At 38.7% G+C, this 19,398-nt stretch overlaps 1 protein-coding gene across 7 annotated transcripts in view; it reads left to right on the top strand.

Annotated features, from left to right (window-relative positions):
- The window catches only part of TCF12 (transcription factor 12), a 158,617-nt gene that overhangs the window by 75,668 nt on the left and 63,551 nt on the right, over nt 1–19,398 (top strand). For all 7 annotated transcript variants that reach the window (XM_068696249.1, XM_068696250.1, XM_068696248.1 and 4 more), the window contains one exon: nt 14,551–14,615. In XM_068696249.1, the coding sequence (XP_068552350.1) occupies nt 14,551–14,615 (65 nt within the window). The remainder of the gene's footprint in view (nt 1–14,550; nt 14,616–19,398) is intronic.

Here is a 19,398-nt window from a genome sequence, read left to right as displayed (position 1 = left end):
AAAAATTCTATAGTTACATTGGGCGGTCTTGTTTGATATTTCTTAATCTCACTCCTTTTTCATAATTGATCTATTCATTCCACTTAATGACTAATTACATATCAGAGCACATCATCAGCAGCATTCATCATTGTAGAATGTAATAATCAATGACATTTCAACAAAGGAAAAAATAAATATGCAAATAAGGACTCATTAACATTTGCATGAGCTGTTTGAATAATCACGTTGCTGACAAGGCTGTAATTAACAGAAATTGATGCTGAGTTCAGTATTTGATAGTGTGTTTTCTCAGCGTTTTATTGTTGTCACTGCGGGGGCTGGAATGAAGTTCTGCTCTACTTGTACCTTGACTTAGGCTTGATGTGATGGGTTGTGCCAGGTAGCAGAGGCTTCTGGGAGTCCTTAATTCAGCTGTGACCTATGCTTAATGCATAGAAAGATATTTTAGTTAAATTGCTGTATTGTTAATGAAGGATTGTTAAATTTGTAGTAATTATACAACAGCTGAAGGAAAACCTTTTCTCCAAAGTCAGGAATAAAAATGATAGAATTTTTTTTAATTGAGAATCTGTATGTGAGTCAGGCACTTTGAAACTATAGCATTTCTTCTGTGCGCTGAATATGAGGTATCGAGGTAGGGTTCTCATTTATTTGTTAATCTGGTTCAGTGTATCAGTGTCAGGAGCCTTGAGCTTCATTGTAATTGAAAATCACTTGCTAAGGAAAATGTGTAATTATGAAATGTACAGTCTCTCTCCCTCCCCCCTTTTACTACTGCAACTTTACCCCCCCCACCCCCTCCCTTCCCTCTTTTTCCTGAAGCTTCCTCTTTTTGTCATGGATATCAACTGAAATGCACAAAACACAATAAAGCTGTTTATGTCAGTTTTTTTGGACGACTGTAAGTGCTGATTATAACAAGTTTAAGGAATTTCCTTTGTTGAGTGCGTACCCACGCCATATGGCTCAACATGGAACATTAACTTGACAGGGATAATGGATTGTGGTATATGGAGACAATTTTGCCTGCAGCTTCACTATAACTCATTCTGGTTGGGGATCACAAGTTTATAATATAGGATGCAGCAAACATCCAGATGGATTTACTTTACATAAAAGAGTTGCTTTTCTTTTTATTTCCTGCCTGAAATTGGGGGAGGAAGAAAAAAAAAAAAAAAGACTAAAAAGTAGTAAACAAAGAATGGGTCTTATTCAGATGAGTAAAATCTCCGTGGAACTGCATATGCACAGGTGAACTGTTTGGGATATGCTAAAACATAGGTGGAGTTGTTCCATGTGCACACGCACATACACAATTGTTCAAATAATACCTGAACTGGCTTCACTTCTCAAAATATTTCAGTGTATCTCCAGTTCCAGAAATACATAAGGCTTTAAGATAATGTAAAAAAAGCTCTTTGAACCAGTTCTGTTATTTTACTGAATAATGATGGCTTTTTTATCTTAAGCAAAGTGAGCGCTTCTCTAATTAGCACTCTGCTACTTCGGTGATGCTCTGATGGTACTCTGTTTTCTTTTAGAAGGGGGAAAAAAATCTGAAATCCTTTTGTGATGCAAGCAAGTAAAATGCTGTTAAAATAGTTCATTTCAGTGATTATCTGATACAGTGGGAATTATACTAGTTTTTGTTTACACTTCATAACATTTGCACAAGTCTGATGTTTTGCACTTGAATGATTTGTGTGCCTAAGTTTTGTCTCTGAATTTTACAAATACTTCACCATCCGTGAGACTTGAGGCACGCATAATCCCGTTAAGCACGTATGTGGCTGTGTGAAGGATCAGGGCCATAAATCCACATTTAGGATTTCAGATGGAGCTACACAGGGTGGCTTCATGTTCCTGTGTGCTTGTGATTGAGTTACACTCCAAGTAATGTCAGGTGGTTTGCTGCCTGAAAAGCAGGCATCTTTTGAATATCTGTTTGGGACAGTCATTTAAAACAGCAGTCTGGGACCTTTACTAGTTGACCTTCCTTATCCAAAATAGTTGTGTTTTGTTTTTTTTTCCTTTGAACCGCTATCACATGGGTATGAATTTGTTAATTATTTAATTAGCTTTTGAGGTAAGTACCTAAGCAGATGGAGAGGATGTGGTTCCTGACACGTGATTCCTGACTTGGGAAGAGGGATACTGGCTGTGTTCATCGATACTGTGTGTCTGTCCAGTCTATGTGCCCCACTGCTGACTTCACAGGTTGGCATCCCAGTTTGATGTCTCTAATCATCATCCAGAGTTTGAGCAGGTAAACAGCCAGGAAGTGTCTCCTTTTGAGGAGGGAGGAATAAAAAGGATCATTGACTATGGACCTTTTAAGATCTGCGTTAGCTGAAGATACAGGGTTTCTTTTAGTTTTTGATGCTGCACATCATACTGCAAAAAGCTCTGGGTTCATTCATCTTCCTCCTGCATAACAGGCTCAATGTGTGGTAATCACAGCCAGGTGGCAGTTTCCTATGGACTTAAATTATTGGTTATATTCTTATTATGAAGTCTCATTTACCACTGCAGTTGTGGATGGGCAATCCCAGGAAAACACAAGATAGGTTTTCAACATTTAAAAAAATCAACACCGCTACCTTCTTCCATACTGGAATTAGGAGAAGCACAGCATCATACCTAGTATGCCAGTTGGCTATTGGATCCCTCTAATTTATGGCTCACTGTTTGGAAACAAGAAGGTAGGGAAATATGTACCAGTGTTGCTGTAAATTTGAAGAATTAAAACCTGTAGATAAGGAAATTCTTTCCAGGACCAGTAAAGGAAGTTGACTTTCTACCAGCTTCTGGACTTCTCGTCTCTCTGTTGGCTTCACAAGGAAAGTAAGAGTCAAAGCCTCACCCAACACTTAATAAAACTGAAACTTCACAGACAGTATGTACGTTCTGTATTGGTAGTTGCTGACCCACCGAGGAATTTCTACAGGACTGTATTTACAAAATAGCATGGCTGTTCTTCCTAGGTTACGGTAATGACTACCTGCATCATAGTTACACTCCAGTTAGTAGGATTTACAGCTAGTAGTTACACAGGCAGCAATATTCTGGGAATCTGCAAGTACTGCATTGGCAATGAGAAAACTGTGTGTGTGTGTGTGTGGTTTTTATTTACCTTCTGGAAAAGCTCCAAAAGCAGGCATCACTTCTCTGACATCTGTAGGGTTGTAGGCCTGTAGGGAGCACACTGATGATCCAGTCCTGTTAATGCTTTAGTGTAAAGGTGTTGCAGAAGTCCAGCAGGCCTTCAGCAGAAGGGCCATCTACAGCAACGTACGGAGCAGAGCTGGGTTGTGCCTGCCCCTGGGCTCTGAAAGGAAGCCGCTGTGACGCTGATCCTGAGGGGCCTGCTCAGCCTCAAGCTGCAGTCAGAGGTTTGGGTGTAAGGAGCTTTATTTTTTTGGTTTGCTGATGTAATTCATTAATGAGTGTTGCTACAGCCTTTCTGCCACTTAATAGCTCTCACTGTTACATACTTTTGCAGACCATGGTTGGGGTGGGTTGGGGGGGAGTCTTTTCCTCTTGAGAGGAGGAAATGCCTCTAGCTTAGAGCTCCCGTTGCTTTATTTGTGTAACGGTGGGGATGCTTTCCATGGGACCTTGCGTCTCTTGCAGTGCCCATGACGGGCTCCTGCCCCACATGGGGATAGCAGTCTGGGAAGGCAGGTGGGGCACTGCATGGGCTGAGGACGCCCCCATGCCTGTTCCTTCCTCTCTTTGGGAAGTTCTCTTTGCCATATTTCAATATTAGAGATGGAAATTTTGTCCAATTTCTTGTCCTTGAACACAATGCTGTGACCAGGACTCTGTTTCCTTGCTTGAGGAGGGTACATTACCATTGTGTTTTATGGCAAAAATGGAAAAGGATCTTGGTCTGTAAGTTTTTAAAGCAATTAGTTTCTGTCTTAAATAAAATAGCGTTTCCCTTGAGTTGTAAAATGGTTGTTATTGATATGTTACATTGAATTTTTTTTTAGAAGTACCTTCAGTAGACTTAATGAGATGACACATCCTATTTTCCTGCCAGATTTCTCTAATCAGTCGTCAGTCCACCAGTATTCTCAGAAGTGGATAGTTTAAATTATATGAGCTGTCCCTGCTGAATTTAGTTCATTCATATATTTCTAAGTACGTAAGTGCTTAATTGCTTTACTGAATTGGTGCCTAAAAATACTTCTAATAAGTATGGAGAATTGTTTAGCTCCTGTTTTCAACATGGTTTTTAGAATCAAACAACTGTGATTGAGTCAAGGTTTGTGCTACACGGTGTGAAAAGATGAGTCACAATGTACTTCAGCTAAATCTACAGCGGATGAAGAGCTGTATGATGTGGGGTAGGATTAGATTTTTAGCTCATAGGAGTCTTCTCCAAAGAAGCAGACCGTCTCCTCATGGTGTCCTTCATTCTGAAGATGTGTGTGCACTTCAGAGCTCCTGTAGGGGAAAGCAGCAGGACTGAAGGCTGAGCTCTGTTCCCAGTTGCTGAACTGCCAGGTGACTTGTTCCATTTACCAGATTTAGAATGGTCCCCTCAATATTTTTATTCAGCATTTCACTTGAAGCAAGTGAGTTTGAATTGCAATAGTGGGAGTTTTGTCATTCTTAGGCTAAAAATTCCCTCATTACTATAGGGGCAACAGCTCCTGTTACCCAAGGTTTTGATACTTTGTTCAGTAATTTGGAAAACTTCACATTAGTATCACTACTCGCAGAACTGAATAACTCCTCATTTCGAGACAGAACACCAGCAGGGTTTGAAATGTTTGAGGTTGGCAAGAAAGGGCTTGTCTGTAAAACAATGAAATTGCGTTGGGGAAATACGGTGCCTCTGTTCACTAGAGGCGGGCTGAGGTACACGGCGAGCCGTTGCGAGCTGCAGCTGCATTTACCATCAAACACAAAGTTGGTGCCGATGAGTGTTTTGTTTTTAGTGTCATGGAAACTGTGAGCCAAAGAATGGATATTCTATTCATCTGGGAAAATAGCAGCTCGCTGCATAAAACATCAGTTGCTTCCAAAGCAGTTCTTAAAATAGACTTTGTGAATATAACCCTAAAAGTAAAAGTGCAACAATTTAAATGACCTCAGTACTACTTCGGTTTTGTATTAGAATACACATGTGAATTAACTTAATGTAGAAGTAGTGAGAGTTGTAAAATATAATTGTAGCGTGGAATGCCTCTCAGTCCATGTTTCACTGTGCAATTTTTAATCTGAAAATGGAGAGGCCTACATGTATCGTAACAGTTGTAGTCCTGTCTGTTGCCTTTCCTTTTCAGATGGCTTGCTCTGAGCACAATAGTTTAGGTCGTTATTCAGCGTCATTTGCTGTTCCACACAGCATAGCAAAAATGACCAAACTTGCTGCAGAGAACGGATATTTGAGAGCTCTCAAGGCAGAAAAGGAGCACGGAGCTGCCAGTTGGTACAGTTCAATACACAGTCTGCTTTAATCCACCGCTGCGTTTGCAGTCAGTATGAGTAAGTTGTATGAGGTAATGAAGGAAGGGAATTAATTCAGTTCAATTGGAAGTCTTAAAATTAGTTTGGTTTGCTTACGTTGTGTTGTTGAGGAAAAATTAAGTATGGGATTTTGAGGTAAAGAGAAAGTAATACAGGAACAGAAGTATAAAGTCGTTGTCTGGGAGGGGGCTGAGAACCGGAATTGGAGGAGAAGTAATTTGACTTGAGTGAGAGAACGTTGGAAGGATTTGCCTGTTGCAGGATTTCAGAATCAAGGGTTACTGCAAGGCCCATTTCAGTGTCTAGCGAAGCCAGTGGGAATCCTTCTTGCTGACTTCTTTACTTTGTTGTTTTAATACTAGAATGCTTGCTTTGGAGGATCATCCTGGTCTATGTGATGTCTTTGAATCTAGGTATTTAAAGAAACCATGGTGGAAAGTGCTGTGCTGAAGGCAACAGTTCTGTAGATTTCAGCGAAGAGAAGGTGATCACAGCAACCATAAAATCACAGAATCATTCAGATTGAAAGGGGGCTCAGCAGGGCTCCAGATCCTTGTCCTGCTCAAAGCACGGTCAAGTTTGAGGTCAGATCAGGTTCCTCAGGGCTTTTTTCAGTCATGCCTTGAAATCCTGTAAGGGTGGAGGATGCACAGCACCTCCGAGTTTATAGCAAGCCTGAACTGCTCCTTGTTTCCATTTGTGTGGGTTTTCTTGTCCTCCCAGCACTGTACTTCAGTGAAGGAGCTGTCTGCCTGTCTTGGAAGCTCCTAGTTAGGTATGGAGGCCGTTGCTATCAGGTCTCTCTGATACCATTTCTTCTGCAGGTGAAGCAAGCCCTGCCTAAAGATACCATTACCACATGTTCCTAACCCCAAGTTAACCATTTGAGCTTTCCTGTTCAATGCCTGGGCAGATTCCCCATGGGATTTGTGAAAGCTGGTGTGCCTGGTGAAGGCTTCTGAGGCTTGCCAACAGGAAGGATTAGGGAAATGCTGGAACATGGCAACTTCCTGCAGGCACCCTCCTCCCCAAGGTAAATCTAGCTAGAAAACAGGAGGCTGGAGGCCCATGGCTCTGTCCTGTGGGTGTCTTTTTGCACTTGGCCGAATAGAAAGGCACCTTGCTTCCTACAGTGCAGTTCAGAACACTCTGTATCAGTCTTCAGTTGTTTTATGCTGCCAACCACCTCTGAATTTACAGGAACTCATTTAAAACATCAAGATAAACAAAACAAATAAACCAAAAAAAAACAACCATGTGCACACACCCTGACACATACCCCCGAAACATCACCACTAAATATGAAGACGAGTTCTGAGTCATGCTCAAGTCACTGAGAAATATTTAGTGATGGTTCTCTGTTCACAATTGTATTCTAAAGCCTTGTCTGGTGCCTGACTGTTAATCCCTTAATGTATTATTATTTTAAAATAATAATGTCTTTATTGAGTCGGGCTTTTTTGGTAAAAATATTTTAGTGTATCAAGTCAGGTACTTTACAAAAATCTGCTGTGTGAGAAGTTGTATTCTTTAGTACTTTGAGCAGCACACCAAGTTCCTTGGTGTTTTTAAATAGGGGACTTGCTTTCACCTTGGCTATGTCTGGACCTGGGATATTATTGTTAACATTTCTTCAGGCACATTCCCACGAGTGTTATGATATCTAATGGAAATGTTTTTTTTCTTTCTCTATCAAGAATGCTACTTGTCTCACCTCCAAAAATAAACAGTGAGCACATGTTTTCCTTCAACTGTTTGATATGATTTCAAACAGTCTTTGCTCCTCCTGTTTTAACAGATAATTTGCTTTGTGGTGCCTGAAGAACTTGTTCTCGTGAAATAGTAGTACTGGGGAAAGCGTTGGATTTCTTAAGAAAACTGCATGCGATTTTAGCATGAGTGCTTTGTTGTCGTTTTTCTGCTCTTCTTTTTTTGTTTGTTTTAGTTTAGTTTTGTTTTGTTTTACAATCCAGCAGCTGCTGTTAATCTGGAGACCACAATCTAGGAATACCCAATTTATAAACCTCTGTGATTGGATTGGATTTATTGCTTGTGATGGGTGAAGCATCAATAAGTTGAGCAAATCATCCAAATAAGTACTTCCAAAACTTTTGTACAACAGTGTGCTACTGTATGTGTTTGCCCCTTGTCGTATGGAAGACAGTTATAAATGCTTACCGAGTTTGTGCATGTGTTTATGGAGAGAGAATGGGGGGAGAGAAAATCTTTGTTGACAAAGCTAATTTGTCAAGTTTAATGAGAATGAATAGATCTTGGATGTGAGAGGAACTGTAGATACCTCCAGAAGTAACTTTTACATTTTTATTTTTTTTTTTTTTTAAAAAAAAAGGAAATATAGCAATTTGTAGCATGTAGTGTTACCAAAATCTTTTAATCAAAAACAGGTGTAGCATTCTGTTGTGAAGTGTGGATTCTCTATTAATTCCCAATTAAAAATAAATAAATCAAAATATATATATGTGTATATATATATACACATATACATATTTAAGTCCTCTTCACTTTAGACTTAAGAACCTACCTGATGTTCAAAGTCACTGATGGAACCTGATTAATTTTTTTCCATACCAGGAGAGAAGGGAATGTGTTTCAAGTTAGCTGTAGGTGGTAACTTTGGTTGGTGCCTGAGAACTTTAAATCCTTAGGAATGAGATGAAGAAGACAGCAAACAGAGTAGTACTTCAGTAGACAGCATGCAGGTGTTTGGATATTCTGGAATACATGGGGTGGCAGATGAGGTGGGTACAAAACACCTTCCTGTCACTTCTGGGAAACGTGTGTGTACTCACGCGCGTACACCATTTGGTTATGGTCTTCTAGGTATCGTACGTTCCCAATTTCCTGAATTTTGAGTAAAATTTTAGCATTTTAGCGCAGTAATGGTTAGTGTGTTTCTCCCACTGGATGATATGTCTATAAATTTACAGGTTAATAGAGCGGTAACATTATTTAAGATAAGGCTTAGGGTAAGTCTAGTCATGGAGAATTGAAAGTAGATACATGTATGTTGAACAGCTATTCGAGAATTATTTGGTTCACAGATAGCACGCGTGCTCAGGGGAGAAGAAGAAAGCTCTTTCTTCGTTTAAGAGGTTTATACTCCCTCTTTTCCCCCTTGTCTTCAGTTACTCATGTGTATCTTCTTGCCAGACTTCGGTCCCTTACAGCATTGCAAAGATTTGATCTGTTATTTAGGACAGCGTCAGCCTCGTGAGTGGGGGGATAGGAGTGGTGCTGAGGAAGGAGCCTGCATACATCAGCCACTGATGGGACAAACCTTCTCAGTTTGACACGAGCATATGAATTACTAGTTCACAGGGTCAGTCCAAATACCACGTGTGATTTAGTCTACCTTTAGCTCCTGTGTATTTGAAGTACATATGAGTGTTAATAAATTGTTTTTGTAGCATAAGATCTGTGAGTACTTTTCAAACTGACAAAGTATTCCATCTTCTCTTAGAAGTACTTACAAATCAATGGGATAAAAGTGTCAAAGGCATGTCTTTGTGCAGCAGGTTCTTTAATGCCACTTCACACACTGACATTATTTCTTTTTAAATTATTGCATTAAAGAAGTTGTGAGAAATCCCTTGGTTTCTGTGCTTAATGCCTCAAGTACCCAGACTTATTGCCTGGTCAGTTCAATCAGTACAGTTCTTACAGTGAAAGACATCTGCAAATGCCCTCACAATTTTAAGTATAAAAACGTCTGAACTTTTCTAATCCTTGGAAAGCACAGGGAAAAAAATGCTTTTTTCCAAATGGTCCTTTCCAAATGTCAATGAAAGCAGTAATTTAGTTTTTGCTATCTAAAGCGTTGTTCCTGAATTCCAGCTGTTACAATGGGAAGTTGACTCCAGGTAACTCCAGCTTCAGATTCCCCATACTTTGCATCATGTAGGTATAAAAATATTTGCTCCAAATACGACAAGATAGTAATAGAACTGCATAATACAAGTATAAAGCTGTCTTACAAAAGAAAATGTATGGCATGGAGAATCACAGGAAACTTCTGGCAGATATGAGACTGGGCATGTAAATTGAATAAATCTCACTGCAAACCATAATCTTTTACTTCTTGTGGAATGTTACAGTTGTTCTGTAGGATCACGGACCTTCAAAATTTTGAGCAAAGAAAGAAGGAAGGGGCAAATCTAGTATTAAAAACAAGCTTTGCTAAACCCTATCACGTCCCTTCTGGGAAACTTGGTTTCAGAAGGTATTACAGCAGGGAGAAAAGGGGGGAAAAATCTAAAACATATGTTTCCCCTAGTTCAAGTCTGATAAGCATGCAATTTGCTTATCCGTTGTTCTGAAACATGTAGACTGACAGTCTTACCATTACCTGTGTAGACTGCAATGCTGATCAGCACTTTGGCATGGCATTCCTGGCTAAAAATGTTCGTACTTTTCCTCTGATCTGCTACTTTATTACGAGAGTTTCCAGTGAAGTGATTTTGTTACACATGAAAGGCTTATTAATCTTAACTCCCAATACAAAAACTTTGAACATTTTCAGGCAATTGATGTTTTGTAGGTTTACTTTATGAAAAGCTAAGACAGCATGGATGTGTTTGCCAAGAGTTCAAGGATTATTGATTGGGAAGTTGCTTCCAGTCACAAGAAGCCTGAGTTAAGATGGAGCGTGTGATGAGATAAAGGCTGGGTTAGGAAAGTGATTACAAGCGGGGACCTGCTAATCACTGACCTCTGCAGGGATCCTGTAGTTTATCACTAATCTCACTAGCACTTGGCATTTTCCTGTGTTGCTGCTTCATTGTTCATAGCCGAGTGAGTAATTTGGCTTGGGATGAACAGGAGGAGGGTGCTGCTAGTCCAGCAGCTGCACTTGTTGGCACTGCCTTGTTAAACATCTTCAGTGTCGCCAGCAGCGTGCTTGGCACACGTTAGCCAATAACACTTGAACAAATTGTTGTGACGAGAATAGGAGGTCATTTGTTGTAAGCACCTTCTTCAAATTGCGTTGCTTCAGATCTGTTTCGTTTCTGTGAGCTTCGGTCACAAGCATTGTGAGGGGAAAAAAAGCCTGTAATCCTTGTGTATGGATGTGGAATGTGTACTTTTAAAATACTAGGGAAAAGATTGTAGATGGAATATAGATATTAGAAGTGTGAAATCCTCTAAGAATGAGGAGGCCTGTAGAAAATGAAGAAATGATTCCTCCAGTGCTGGGGGAAATGTCCAGATATCACAGAATCACAGAATTTCTATGTAGTAGTAATTTTTGCCTGCAAGCGTCAGTCATTCTTACCTCTAAGAAGAAGGCAGGAAACAAAACTTTAGGAGTGAGGCTGTTTTTGTGCTTTTTTTAAAATCAAATTTTATCACCCTACTGAAATAATTCTTGAGTCAGAATTTTATTTAATGCTAAAAAAAATAATAAAATTCAAAAACTGTATCTGTACTGTAGCAGCAAGGATGGTATTCTGTATATTTTTCATACTTCATTTCCATTTTGTGATGAGTTGGGAATAATATGAAGTGTGGAAACTGTATTTAAATATTGTGTTGAACATTTTTCTTACGTCATCCATATGCACCTGCCAGTACAGTTCCTGCAATTTCCTGCTTGTTGTGGATCTGAATACGAAAAATGATTTGAATGTGTTAATTCTGTGGGTAACAAAGACACTCAGTTACTGGGCAGGGAGGTGGGGGAAAGCACTGTAAAAATGGATTTCTGAGTCTCCCAACACCAACTTGGTAGCATTTTAGCCATGTGGGAATTTTTTAAGATTCAAGGTAGTGATTGATAACGATGAAATTCTTTTGGGTGTTTGAAAAGCTGGCCTTCTCTTTATCCTTGCAACCAGGAAGCTGTTGCCAACATAGACCTGAGACATGCGGGCATGTGTTTGTGTGAAATACTTCAGTGCAGAAACAAAAACATGCACCCGATAGGGGGAGATCCTCCGAGGTATTGAGAATATCCTGTTAGAAAGTGGCTTTGGGCAGGCTGTCTGCTGGGCCAGTTAAGTGTGATCAGTGATGAAATGAGGAAGAAGCGTGATTTAAAATTTGTTTCAGAAATCACTGAAAACTTGTTCTGTGTGCAAGGTGGGTACGTGCTTCTTGCCTGACAAGTGGAGCAGCTGCCAGCTGTGGTCACTGTGGCATTCATTTCGTACTGGATGGCAGACGTGGCTTCGTTTAAAAAACGTTGGCACTTTACATGCTGCTGAGCAAATCCGTTCTTGTGAAGTGCACAGCTCTGTAGTCTCTAACGGGTTAATTCTGTGTGAATCGAAGTAATTTTTTGCAGAGTTATGTTCTGTCATCCTCTCGTAAACCAAGCATTATCTAGAAACAGTGGGTGAATGCCGTTTCACTACTGGCAGGCATTTATAGCACATTCACTCGGAGCAGCCCTCAGCTGAGTTAATGTAGTGCTGTCTGCAGTTGACTGTCACTTTGCATCTTGCTGTTTCAGTTCATTCGGTGTTAAGAGTATTTAGGCTGCACAGCTGTTCCACAGATAGATTTATGGTGGACTGCAGCTCCTTCTGCAGTATTCAAAAGCCGTATGAAGTTGTGAGCATAGCGTATTTAAACAGGAGAAAAACAATTATTTACTAAATGCCTATTAATGCTGGAATTGGTACCGAATGTGTCAAGGGTTTAAGTTGATAAAGTTAGGAGATGTGTGGTTATAATGCTTAGTGGGATTTTCTTGATTTAGTTTCTTTTAAATCTGTAGTTGCTGGTCTGTAAGCCTGTTAGGTAGCAATTAGATCATGGAAGTTTGGGTTGTTGAAAATTTACTAGAAAAAAATAAAAAGGCAAATGGATGCCAAGTTACTGAAAGAGTCAAATGATTTGTGAGCTGACCTAGGCAGATTAAGACTTGTGTATGTAACCAACTCAATTATTTTGAGTTGGTTATATATACAGACAGCTCAACAGTGTCTGTATAATTCAAATCTGGATGGAAAGCAAACCTCTGGCATACAGAGCCCACGTGTATGTAACCTGGTGACAAGTGAAGCGGTGCTGCCTTGTAAGAGAGGCAGAGCTTTCGCTTCTGCAATGATGGCACAGAACTGCTGCAGGCTGGAGTTGTACCTGAGTGCTTGTACTGGGTGTCTGCTTGGGATACAGTCTTGTACTTGATCCTAGGTTGCTTTCCAAACTCATAATTGAAAAGGTTAGCTGCTGGAGCACAGGTTAAATGTTAACTTGCTCTAGCAGTAATTCTTGATAAATACTTAGGCAGCGCAGCATCAGGGAGCCTTGACATCTCTGGATTATTTTTTAGAACCAAACTGATCATAGCTAGGGATATTAGAGGCAGCTTCTTTCTTTAGAATGGAACTACCAAACTTTTAAAGTGGTAAAATTGAAATAACACAATTTTGGGTGTTCTTATCTAGCAATTTCTGGCTTGTTATGCAAATGATAATTTAAATCATTTTTTTTCTAATCTCTGAAATTGACTCTTGTACAAATACTTGCTTTAAAACCTGCCTGGAATACTGCATACTGCAGTCGAAGTTGTTTATCATGTGATATAAGATTCTCATTTTCTGGAAAGAAAATGCTGAGTTCGGTTAATCTGAACAGCATGATTCATGCTACTCATATAATTTCGCATGCTAGGTATTTTATTTGCTTGGTGCCCGGTAGTTAGAGGCAAATTGCTGCAGCAGAAAAATGTTCACTTTTTCCTTCCCTTTGTTCCAGCAGTACTGCCGTGTTTTCCAGCAAGCTGTTGTTGACCAGGCCACCTGTAGTTAGCGAGACCAGAGTCCTGCAGAGATGTTGCTCTAAGAGCGCCAAATTCACTTACCCAAGCTGTACTTTTTAAGTAAACAGTAAACTTTAGTATTCCCACTTATGAAGTGGCAGGAATTTTTGGCAATAAGATAAAAAATCCGGAAAAGAAAATGAGGCCCTGTTCCAGAAGTGCAAATGCAGTAGGATGGAGCTATTTACCACTGAAGTGGACGTGTCTAAGAAAGGCTCCTTGTTCTTCTTAGGAGGACTGGACAGCTTACATAGCCATATATCCATATCCAGGAAAAGGCAATTCCTCCTTGGCTAAGATGGCATTTGTTTTGAAATCTTTCAAATATTTTGCAGCTTTGAATAGATAGGTAGCATGGTTTATTAATGCTTGCCTTTGGGTAATATGCTGGGGGGGTTCTTAGGTTCAGTGTCATAATTGAGGGCGTTCCATGCAGTTGCTATTTTCTATTACATGCATATTTGATGACTGCCTGATTCCTGACATGATTGAGTGGAGAGTTTTTTTTTTTTTTTAAAAAAAAAAAAAAAAGAAAAGTGAAGATGGATAAAGCTGTGAGCTCTGCTGGAGAGCTTTCACACTGTACTTGAATATACAAACATTTCAGTTTGGTGGCCCAACCAACAAATACAGCACTAAGTAGTTTTTCCAAATTGGCAAACATATTACTAATGTTTTATAATCTAGCAACATCTGAGGGCCGCTACAAATTTCATTTACATGTGATGAGATCTTTGAGGATTTAAGGGGTTATGAGTATTGAGAACTCAATGATTCAACTGTGGTTTAAGTTTAGCGTGTGTTTTTTCATTCTGAATTTGGTTTTGTTCCTTTTTCTTGTGCCTATGTATTTTTTAAATTTTATTGCTTAGGTTATGTATCACCTAAGATGGTACTGTCTGTGTGTTAGTTCTGTGAAGGAAGGAGAAATGTCTAAAAGTGTTCCAACCTTTGCTCATCGATATTGGAAGTAAAGTTGTATTGAGCCTCTGCCCTTATTATTTCAACACAGTGATGGGGTAACTTAGCAACAACCAAAAAATTGCAGTAGTTTGTTCTTACTGATTGGCTGTGTAAGAAATGGAATCTGGTAAGTATGTCGTCTACTACAGTAGTGCTGTTTGTGATAAGCACAGATCTAGAAGCCTACTTGTATTTATGTAACTTAATTTTTGTAACATTACTCTGCTAGCAGATTTTCTAGAATATACATTTATAAATTTTATGTATGCACAATCAACTTTAAAAAGATTCTAATTTCACATGTCTTTCTTTTATAGGAAAAGCCTCAGATAGAGGTCCATTTCCACTGTATGGTAGAGATACGGGGTTACCAGGCTGTCAAGTAAGTATGGTGGTGATTGAAAGCAAATGGAATAATTTCAATTAAAGTTCAGATTACCAGATGTAAGCAAGAACATGTTCCATGAATTGCAGAATGAGTTCTCTGGCTTCTGTGTTGTCCAATTATCGTGTACGTATATGCATACACTTAGAGGAGATTGTCTTGCTGTGTAAAAGTGGAACTATTTCTGTATCCATGAGAGTGAAATCCTATGTTTTTAATAAGAGAGATTTTTGAAAGTGACAGTGTTTTTAACAGCTGTTGCTCTCCTGATTCTTAACATCATAGTGTCAGAACATGGTGGTGGTAGAGATAATTCATCTCAAAGAGAAGAATTGGCACTGTGTCTTGTCACGATCAAGTCGGTAATGCACTAATGACATTAATTCAACCAGTCTTCCTTGTTGAAACAAGGAATTGTTTATGGAATAAATACAAGAATGAGACTTACTTTAATATAAATGCATTTGTAAATCTGAGGATTCTGGAGATACATCCAAATGTGTTGTCTGATAGAAATGTCTAACAGGAGCCTATCTTTTTTGGTGGTCTCTCTGACAGAGGCTCATCTGTAAGCTCTCTTTGGATACAGAGGAGTAAGCTGCAAAGACTACCATTTTGCCAGGAGGGACAACAAATCAGTTGCATAAGAGAGACTCACTGTTTTTTATTTATTTATTTATTTATTGCTTTTATTTCTTTACCTATTGGGGGGAGGGAGCAGGAATGTCATTAAGTTGACTATTTTTTGAATAATTGTTCATGTTTCATTTTAATTTCGGTTTGTATTACTACTATTATTTTTCTGAATAAAAGAGATATTTCTCACCTGTGAATGATAAATCTACTGATATAGGAGAGACTAGAAACTTCCATTTACACTTCCATTTCCACATCCAAACAGTAATAGAAAGAGTTCCTATTTCAGTTGCATGGACCTGTGAAGAGCAGACAAGAGAAGAGTCAGAAAACCATGCTATTTCCTCTGCTGCTTGCTTCCGAGTAGGATACTTGCTGCAATGCAGTGAGAGAGCAGATTTTGTGCTTGAACCGTGGGAATCACGAGGAAGATATCACTACTGAGAATTATTTTCAAGTATCTTGGGGAGTGCATCCAGAAGTCGGTGTTCAGAATTAGCAGTTTGAAAATCTCTGCCTTGCCTTCTTTTTTTTTTTTTTTTTTTTGGTGGTTGTTGTTGGTTTGGTTTGGTTTTAAATTTCACCTGAACAGATTTCTGTGCGTCAGTAGACTTTGAAGTATGAGATAGTTGAGCTTAGACACATCTACCAGGCTCATTGTCCCAGACTGCCAAGAAAAGGAGAATATAAGTGTATTTTAGACTTCACTGTCATCATGAATTTAACTGATTTGGGTGCTGTTGGCAATAAAATTATGCAGATAATGTTTTCCTCCTAAATTATTTTGACGTAGTGGAGGATTACAATCAGTTCTGCCTTGACAAGTTAGACCCTTGTCTGGTTGTTTTCCAGCACATTATGAAGAGACAGGAGGAAGTTTGTCATGGGCTTGGACTAGGAATAAGAACAGAATGTTCTGGAGGGGTAGAGCTTACACACTGTCCACCAGGGATCAGTGCTCCTTCTGAGTCGTGGTTTCTTCTGTGTTGCTTCTAGCTCTTCCCCGTGTCTTCCAGGCAACCGCTCTACTAAGCAAGAAGAGGCTTTCCAATACGCAGTTTGCATTTTTGCTGCTAGTATAGACCATGTCTTTCTGACTGAAATGACTGGATGGCTTACTTTTTGATCTTTTTGTTTCTCAAAAAATACAGTCACTGAATATAGTCTACTAGGGAGCTGTGTTACTCCTACCGGAGCTGGTGTGCATCTTTTAAGGAAAACTGTTGGGCTTTCAATTTTTAACGAGTTATCCAATGTAATAACAATTTGTGGTTTTGATATGGTTGTTAAATTAGGAAAACTTTCTCCTGACTCTGAGTCATCAACCGATGTCTTTGATAACATCATTCTTCTGGAAGATGAAATAGGATTTGAATTTGCCATTTCGTTTTCAAGTCTCTCCACTGATAGTTTGGGAAGTGTGAATGGGCAGCACCATGTGGTAATGCAGGTCCTGACACAGCTTCCCTTATTAAGGAATGATCATCCTCACAGCTGTTGTAGCTGTGACAAACCAAGACCCCTTTGCAACTATATAGGTGAGCTTTCAGTATCAAGAAGTCACAAAAAGTGGTGTAGCTCTTCAGTTTGAGTTAGGGACATGACATTATTGCCAATCTAGACAGTGAAATATTGTATTAATGTTATTAGCGTTGTTCAAATAACTCCATATGTATTATTCTTAAACGTAATGTTTTAAACTTGACGTAAGTTTGGAAGCAAACTCATTTCCACGTTACTCCTTCATTAAGTTCATGTTCTGTATTACAAAGCAGATTTATGTTAACTTTGCATAAAATTCTCTTTTGATTTGTGGTAATGAGTGTAATTTCTGTTGTTTAGGTTCTCACTGAGGAAAGTGCTTCTATATCTACTAATTGCTTATATTTAGCACCATTTAATATATTTTTTATATGTAGTTATTTCAAAGTCAAAATCTTACACATTTGTTTCTATTAACATCAATTTTATTTCTGTTTATTACTTTGATATGCTCCCTACTATTTCTGCTCCTGCAGTTTATTCTTAAACATTCTTAGTATATGGGAAAATGTCATTGTAGGTAAATGTCACTTGGTTTTATATTTAGGATCATGGAAATGTAGGTGGAATTAACTTTCAATTCAATTTTAATTCAATTTGAAATTTAGTTCAATTTCATCGTACCAGTCATACCTGGCTGCTTGAAATCATTTGCTAACTAGGAAGTGTTGGGATTTCTGTTTTATACATATATATGTATGTATGTATAATCTCAACAAGAAAGTTGATTGGTTTTTCAGTACTTTGGCGGTAGGAGCTTAAGTTTGATCAATTTTCAGTGTAGCTTAGAAATCGAAACAACTTAGGCACTTCCAGAAGTTTTGATGTGAAATCAAATATATAGAAAGTGTTTTCATGAAACTTCTGCTGCCAAATAAGGGTGCTACTGTTATAACAGTAGCGAGGATGTGAATATGGCTAACTGAAAAATATTGTATCAGACAGGGAGTACATACTTGCAAAATGTATTTCCATCAGGTGTTTTAAACAAATGAAAAAGAAACATCCCTGGATAGCATTTTACACTGGACCCATTCATGCAAGTAATACTGTAGAGTAAGGAGTTTTATTTGTCTTAAGCTATGTTTATGCAATTTAGTGTGTTTAATGGTTAATGGTGTATGTCTGTGTCCTACATTATAACTTGTGCTTGTCTGGGGCTTTGCCATCAGGTTCTGAATTCTTTCTTGTTTGCCTTCATTTGTACCTTACCGCATGCTCTCTCCTTCTGCCAGGTCACCCCTACATCCTGCACCTTTCCAACTAGTACTACTTCTGTTTGGTTTCCTTCTAATGATTCATAGCGTATGTGCACGTTAAACGGATGGGTAACATGATGAATTAAGGCTTACACAGATGTTGTTTAGATGAAGGTTAAAAATGTGTACTTGCACCAAGAATTGACAGCTTTTAGAAGAGATATAAAGGCCGTGTTTTGCTACCAGAATGAAATGTGTGCTATGTGACTTGACGCAACATCTATATTTGTGTCTGAATTGGAGGCTGGAGGCTCGTTGGTGGTTTTTGCATGCAATTCCACCGTTTCTGCTGGCTGTATAATTGAAGATTTGCGAAGGGCATCCTTTAACAAATGTTAAACTGGTTATAGATTAACTTTTCAGAAAGCTTCTTTTATAAAGAGGGTTTTCTTTGCTATGTAACTACAATACTGAACACTGTAGCTTATGTAAAAGGAATGAGATTAGACTTTAGATCTTGAACACATGACTGTATTTACAGTATCATCCAAAAGTTCTCCAGCTGTCATTGCACTTTGCTTTGACAGCTCTGATCCGTAAGGATGCCAAGAATCTGCGTAATATTTTAAATGAAAATGATGTAAATGGGGAATACTTGGGTAACTGTTAGACTAACTTTTTTCTAATAGCTTTTGTGAAGATCACAGTAACGAACCATCCTCGTGAGCCTGATGTCTCGCAGTTCCCAGCCAAATTGGCAGACTCCTTTAACCCAGCAGTGGCTGGTCTTCTGTGCTGGATGGGTTTCTCCCTCTCGCCACTGACTGTAGAGGAGGTGTAAGGAGATGGGCATCACTAGGCTGAAGAGAGTAAATTGTTTGTGACTTCCTCTTAATGTTCTATTTAATTCTAAAAAATCATGCATAAGAAGTAGGCATTATAGATTTTTGAACATGTGCAAATAACACGTTTTCAGTTCCTTCATGGTAATTTCAAGTATCCAATGCGAGAGAAAATGGAATGCTAAATAGGGTAGATGTTAGGAGCCCAAGAGGCAGCATTCACCTGTTTTTGTTTGAAGCGTATCTTCTTCGTAGACAAATTTACACTAGTGTTTATATTTTATATGATGATAGGACACTTTAAATGTTATAAAACTCACTTAGAAAACTTAATTGACAATAAACCTGTAAATTATGTGACTGCTAGAAGGAGTTGTGGATTATACTGGCCTTAAATATACTTCACTTAATATATGTAAAATTATATACATAATACTGCATGAAATGTGTACTGCTCTATAGCCTATGAAATACACATACACTACCATATATTTCATGCAATGTGAAATATAGAGTACTATGTAAAGAGTATATGAAGTATTTATGTTATGGTGTATATTA

This window comes from Anas acuta, chromosome 12 (assembly GCF_963932015.1).
Source record: "Anas acuta chromosome 12, bAnaAcu1.1, whole genome shotgun sequence".
In the NCBI taxonomy this organism is placed as follows: Eukaryota; Metazoa; Chordata; class Aves; order Anseriformes; family Anatidae; genus Anas; species Anas acuta.
The sequence above is the reverse complement of the archived record's forward strand: the minus strand, read 5'-3'. Positions and strand labels throughout refer to the sequence as shown.